General features: G+C 39.1%; 1 protein-coding gene across 1 annotated transcript; it reads right to left on the reverse strand.

Annotated features, from left to right (window-relative positions):
* Nucleotides 1-4,096: 4,096 nt before the first annotated feature.
* Nucleotides 4,097-5,050, reverse strand: LOC119417871 (C-C chemokine receptor type 1-like). The gene is made up of 2 exons (XM_037685123.1): nt 4,361-5,050; nt 4,097-4,156 (listed from the first exon to the last, which is right to left on the reverse strand). Exons 1-2 carry the CDS (start codon nt 5,048-5,050, stop codon nt 4,097-4,099), a joined length of 750 nt encoding a protein of 249 aa, XP_037541051.1.
* Between the last annotated feature and the right edge of the window lie 2,010 nt (nt 5,051-7,060).

Consider the following 7,060-nt stretch of genomic DNA (forward strand, 5'->3'; position numbering starts at 1 on the left):
CCTTAGAGTTATCTGAGACTAATATCTGTTGTCTCCTTCTGACAAGATCAGAGATGGAAGGTTTGAACCTGATATCACCAACATCTGTGTAAAATAGAAATTAAAAGTTGTGCAGAGTCTAAAAATAATTAAGGGTAATTTTTTTTTTTAGGTCAGAAAGTGGTCAGGACATTTGTAAATAAAGAAATAAACGTCCTTTCTTCATCTGTCCATAAACACTGAAATAATCAATATGTCTCCAAAGTTCACCTTGTCCAGACAAACTATTGTACTTTGTATAGCATGAACTAAAAAAATCATTTCAGAAATGTTTTGTTTTTATCATTGTTTTATTTGTTTTTATGCTGTTATAGTTTTTACTGGAGTCCCTGTACAATAAAGTATATAACATAATTACATATGAGCTTGTCCATGTTTTATAAACTTTTGAATAGTGTTACAGTAAATATCCAATAAATTATTTTCTCCAAGTGATTTATATAAAGAAATGACTTTTACAACCACATCATTTCACTGCAAACTGTTTAGTTTTTCATTTATCATTTCATCATCGTTTTTCCAGAAGTCATTTTTGAGGGGGAATGGAAATTGTGTGTATGTTTAAAAGGATAAGTTGCAAAGACTATAGAGGCATAAATTACACAAAAACAGTTGAGACTCCATTATAATTACACTTCTCTGTCCTTCACAATAACTCATCATGTGTTACTTGAGACTGAGAAGAAGACTGAAGTTCACTGAGTTCAGCCCAGATTGACCTCTGTTGAAATCTTTAAATGGTTATCACTTTTTACCAGCAGGGGGCACTAAAACATATTCTGGGCAACAATTTTACAGAGGAGTGTGAACAAAGGAAGTGATGACATTTACAAAACCATTTTGTCATATTACAACCACAATATAGAAAGTATTGTACTGGAACTTTATATGATAAATCAACATAAAATCACCCCTCAATTGGTTCAGATCCTACCTCTCTGACAGATCCTTTTGTGTCTCCATCAAGGATTTTAGTTCTGCAGCGACAGAGCTTAAATGGGGGGTTCCGCAGGGGTCCATCCTGGGTCCCCTCCTATTCCCTTTGTACCTGCTGCCACTTGGTGCTATTTTCCGGAAACTCAACATACCCTTTCACTTCTGCGCCGATGACTGTCAAATCTACTTCCCCCTAAGACACAATGGTACATGCTCTATTCAACCTCTGCTCGACTGCCTGGCTGACATCAGGGACTGGATGGCTTTAGACTTCTTAAGTTTCAATGAAAAGAAATCTGAAGTCATGTTGTTTCCTCCCAACGACACGATCACAAACCACTGCATCGACCTCTTCGCTCTAACCCTGTCAGAAAAACAAAGAGTCACTAATCTGGGCGTGATAATGGACCCTTCCCTGAAACTTAACAATCATGTAAACATGATTGTTAAATCATGTTTCTTCCAACTGAGGTGGCTGGCTAAACTGAAGCCCATATTGTCCAAAAATAACTTGGAGACAGTAACACATGCATTCATTACATCTAGGCTTGATTACTGCAATTCACTCCTGTTTGGCATTTGTCAGACCTCCATAGCACGACTACAACTGATCCAGAATGCAGCAGCCCGATTTTTAACCAGTACAGGCAAAAGAGAGCACATTACACCAGTTTTGGCCTCACTGCACTGGTTACCGGTTCACTTTCGAATCCAGTTCAAAATACTTCTGTATGTCTACAAATCGCTGAACAGTGTCACACCCCCCCCCCCATTTCTCTGATCTGCTACAACCGTATGTCCCACCACATTCCCTGAGGTCAGCGGACCAGTTGCTCCTCACAGTTCCAGGAACTCGTCTTAAGCGCAGAGGTGACAGGGCCTTCTCTGTAGCAGGACCAAGACTTTGGAAAGAGTTACCTCTGCTTGTCAGACTGGCCCCCTCCCTCTCGGTTTTCAAATCCCGTTTAAAAACTCACTACTATTCAGAAGCTTTCAACACCAGATGATCTGTGTTTTGAACCTGTACGCTCCACACTGGTTTGTTGTCATATTTATTATCTGCATCGTTTTTATGTCTATATTCTGATTTACCTCATTTTGTATTTTGCTTCGTGTGTTACCTGTTGTTCTGTCTGTACAGCACTTTGGTTGGCCTTGTAGCTGTTTTAAGTGCTCTATAAATAAAATGGTATGGTAATTGTAAAGCGGAAAGGTTATGAAACAGTACTCTTTTTTTTAAGGATCTGAAAAGTGTGCCATGCATCTTAATTAAGCTTCTTTTACTCCTACCTATAATCCAATGCAAATAATTTCCTTCAGAAGTCACCTAATTAAATAGAAAATTATTAAAATCAGAGAAAAAAAAATCCTTAAACTTTAGTCCACACAAAACAATATGTCAGTTTAGCCTTTTGCTCCATTTATTTGTTTTTTTCATGTCAAATAAGTATTTTTTTAGAAGTTTGGTGGAGGATAGTACCAAACAGCTCAAGTATGACAAAATATTTTCTTAATTTTACAGTTTACATTATAACAAAACAAAAAATAACTGCTGTGACAACTAAGTTAATATACTAGTACAGATGAATTTCTGGAGGAACTAATGTTTAAAGTAAAACTTTTCCATTACCTAAAATAGTGGCTTTTAAAAACCAGTAACAATGAGAATACATATTAGGAAACAGTCACTTTTAAAAGTACACAACAAAGAGAAACATCCAGCAGGTTTCACAGTAAGTGTGTATGACTTCAGAGGTAGAAGATAAAAATATAAAACCGAGCTGAGACCGGAGTGTCTTTCACAATGACACCTCTTGTATCACTTCACACCTACACTGAGTGCTACATTTAGTCATGAAATGCGACTAAATTCACGTCTACTTGTCTTTTGTTTTTACGTAACTAAAATATACTTATATAAAATTAATGTATATTTGGCAAAACCTTTATTTCGTTTCAGCTGTATGATCAGGAATTATTTTGGCTTTTATACACATAAATTTAGTCAAAGTTTTACTATTTGATAAATAGTTTACTTTGGAATTTGGTTGAGAGATGTTCTTTAATGTGACCAGATCAATCATCTGTTATCACTGCAAGCCGCAAAGTTGCATTCATGTCACTAGGTTTTTGTTCCTTAGTCAGTTTGAGGACACGAGTTCACTCGTCTTTCTGAGGTTTTGCCGGCTGATCACACCTGGATACACCACGAGGAGAGGGCTGGCCAGGCATTGTCCAAGATAGTCAAAAGTCACAGTGACTGCTTCAGGGGTCGGTGTCTCAGATGATGAGAAGGTGTGCGCACAATGGGCAGTCTTCAACCAGCTTACACTTTAAGTCAAAAATGTGTCTCAGAGTGAGCAAAATATTTGTCTTCTGTAGTTACTTGAAATTTACTTTGGTTCTAACAAAAACTGTAACTGAGCAAACCTGTTCTTTTGCTCAGGAATAAACGAAGAGGGACATCAGAGGATGGGGGAACAGACGAACGGCCAAGTGTCACACAACGAAACTTTGTGTGAACTCTCAGCTTTCTGAAGTCCAGAGTTCATGCTCATTAATCCAGGTATAAATCCAACAGTGTTCAGTCAGTTCATCTGGACAGTTTCTTTTGTTGCTGAGACAATACACAATGTAAAGGCTGAATGTTTGCTGGCATTAAAGACAAAACACAACAGACCAAATTGAAAGAAGGTGAAATGAGTTTATGTATTTACTGACAATCATTGGATGAAGAGAACAAAAAGAAAAATACATTTTCAATCAATTATGCTTTAGATCTACTTCATGAAATTTAAATCAAAATTTCAATATTTACAATTCATTGAAGAACATTTTTATTGTTTCAAACTATATGCACATAATTATAAATATCAGTTTTGTTTATACATTTTTGTCAGTCTTAACAATTATCAGTAAACCACATCTGAGGCTTAAGTTGTAATAATATACATCTTAATTAAGTCAAAATGATGCCTAACAATTGATTAATAAACGCAGACGCTTCTAAAGCTGATTTCAACACCTGATAATGATATCATTGATTTATTAGTAGAAAAAATACTATTCGTCCTATAAACAAAAGGTCACTTATCAGAAATTCCCACTTTAACTCTTGTCTTTATGACAGTTCTATAGTTGTAATCATGTCTGACGCTCTTTGGTTCTGCTGCACTGGTTCCTGCTTTTGACAAGTAGGACAATATTTGCAAGAAGTAAAAGCATACAGGAGCGGATCCAGGAATTTAGAAGCTGCTGTTGCTGCTGAGACAATGTTCCACGTGTCTATATAAAACTTCTTGAGTCTTTCATTTTTGAGACAAATAGCTGTGATGCCCACCACATTTGTGATAATATATGGAACTTGAAGAACAACAAAACTTACAATGATGCTGGTAACCAGTCGCTTTGTCTGAGGATTGTTGAAAAATGTTGCCTGGTTAACTTTCCTACGGACGTGAATGTATGAAAACATCACAATAAAAAAGGAAGCCAAGCAGAGAATGTTTTCTATTATCAGCAAGGCCATCCACTGGGCATCAGAAGAAAAATGAGGTGCACAATCTGTCCACTGCTGGTTTTGTACCAGCTGCCAAAACACCAAGGAAGGAACAGACAGGATAAAAGCCACCAGCCAGAGCAGAACAAACAGAAGTCCTTTCGGTACCTGTTGGCACCTCTGCTGGTGAACCACCAAGAGGTAACGCTGGACGCCCAACCCAATCACAGTCAGATGGCTGCCATGAACGCTGCACCACAGAACCAAGTTTAAAAGCGTACAGGACACCAAGCTGAATCTCCAGCCGTAGAGCAAACTATCAATCACTATTGGAAGAGTGAACAGAAAGAGCAGGTCAGAGATGGCCAGATTCAGAATCAAACTCTGACTCAGACTGGACAGGTGATCCCAGTTAGGCTTCAGAATGATGACAGCAATGTTTCCAATAACTCCCAGAACAAAACAGATGGACAATATCACCGCAGGAACCAGACGGCTGGAGTCCAAGGATGAATGAGGTGGAAGTCCTGGAGAACAGAAGTTAGAAGTTGCCACAGTGGAATAAGACTGATCCATGCTGCGTCTCTTGGTAAGGCTGTGCTCTGAGCTACTGGTGGTGTGCAGTCAGGAACAGAAGTGAAATGTGTACTGGGGTCATGACAGGTTTTATACTGAGAACATGCATATCACTGTGACATCATCTGCTGCATCATTTTGAATGTGACAGATGCATGTTTTGAGGATTTGTTCATGATGTAATGTTTATAAATACAGTATAATAAATAAAAAACACCAAGTTAACCAGAGTACTTTATAATAAATTTGTTATGAAGTACAATATGAAAAATTTATATCTGCACAGTGATATATATAATATTAGTTCTAATTTTTTTTTACATAAAAAAGTCCATCCATCCATCCATCCATCCATCCATTCATTATCTTTACCCACTTTTTCCTTTCTGGATCGCGGGGGTCACTGGAGCCCACATCCCACAGTCACTGTGCAAGAGACGGGGGACACCCTGGACATGTCTCCAGTCCGTCATAAGGACACATAGAGACAAACTAGACAAACAACCATTCACTCTCTCACTCACACCTAGAGACAATTTAGAGTTACCAATCAGCCTAACATGCATGTTTTTGGTCTGTGGGAGGAAACCAGAGTACACAGAGATAACCTACATACAAAAAGTTAGAAAAAAAAAAGTTTTTTCTTCTTTTTGGCTGCTCTCTTTGTCGCCACAGCAAACTAACTCACACGAAGACTTCGCAAGTACTTATTTTTTTTTCACCAGATGCCCTTCCTGATGCAACCACAGACCAATGAGCTACCACAGCCCTCTGTGTGGAGCAGAGAGCTGCTGTCTAGGGTGTCCGGAGGAGAAGATGGTGGGGGTTAAGGCCTTGCTCAATGGCCCAGAGTGGGGCAAATGAGGGTGGAGGCAGGTGTGGGTGCTTCACTTATCCCACCTATGTTTTGATGTCGTCGGTACCGGGAGTTGAACCAGAGATCTTTCAATCACAGGTCCACCATCTCTAACCTCTGCGCCACCACTCCTCACAAAAAAAGCATTTTAATAAAAACAAAAAATACAGTATTCATTCCTAGTCAATTCCACCCAAACCTCCCACCTCCCACCCCCCACCCCTAAAAATAAAAAATAAAATAAAAATGTAGAGAAGCGGTTTACAGGTCTCTTTTTTTTTTGTTCCCAGTCATGGAATGAAAAGGGGGATATGGAAATGCTCTATGTTGTGAGCATGATAACTTAAAAGAAAAGTGAGGTACCAACTTCTGTTTTGGTGTTTGGCTACGTCTAGGCATAGGAAAGTTTCCTTCCTAGGATCTGTTGAAGTCACTTTTCCAGTTTGGGTGTCACAGCACCGAGTGCTCCAATGACCACTGGGACTACTGGCACCTTGATTCTCCACAGCTTCTATTTTCTCTTTCAGCTCTTCGTGTATCTCCAGCTTCTCGTGCTCCTTCTTCCTGATGTCACAGTCACTTGGATTGCAACATCTACCACCACTGCCTTCTTTAGCTTGTCGACCACCATAACTTTTTATATTGTTTTAGGTATAGGTTTAGGTATAGGTTTAGGTATAGGAAGAGCACATTAAACAGAAACTAACTATGTGTCTAGATCAGACCACACTTCAGCAAGTGTTGGACTGTACAGATCAGGCACGCTTAGCACAGCATGTCAAGTCCAAGACTTGACAACAAAATAAGTTTAACTTACTAATAACTCATCAACACCATCACTATTCCAATAACAACACATTCAGTGTAGGACAACACTCCAGTAGTCAATTACATGCCAGGGAGACAGAAAAGTGGGTGAAGAATTTATCTGACAGACAGCTCACCCAGCCGGAGACAGAGATTCTTGCCAGGGGACTGAACTTTGCGGTTGCACCAAGGACAATTCCTCTGGTGGAGATGATCACAGCCACAGAATCAGCCATCCACAACAACAAAATGAAAGAGGGTGAAGCAGAACAGCTCAGAATCAAAGTTTCATCCTGCCTCAGCAATGCCAAACCACCACCTTCCAACATCAGTAGAGAGGAGAGGGA

This window comes from Nematolebias whitei, chromosome 12 (assembly GCF_014905685.2).
Source record: "Nematolebias whitei isolate Nwh7 chromosome 12, NemWhi1, whole genome shotgun sequence".
Taxonomy (NCBI): Eukaryota; Metazoa; Chordata; class Actinopteri; order Cyprinodontiformes; family Rivulidae; genus Nematolebias; species Nematolebias whitei.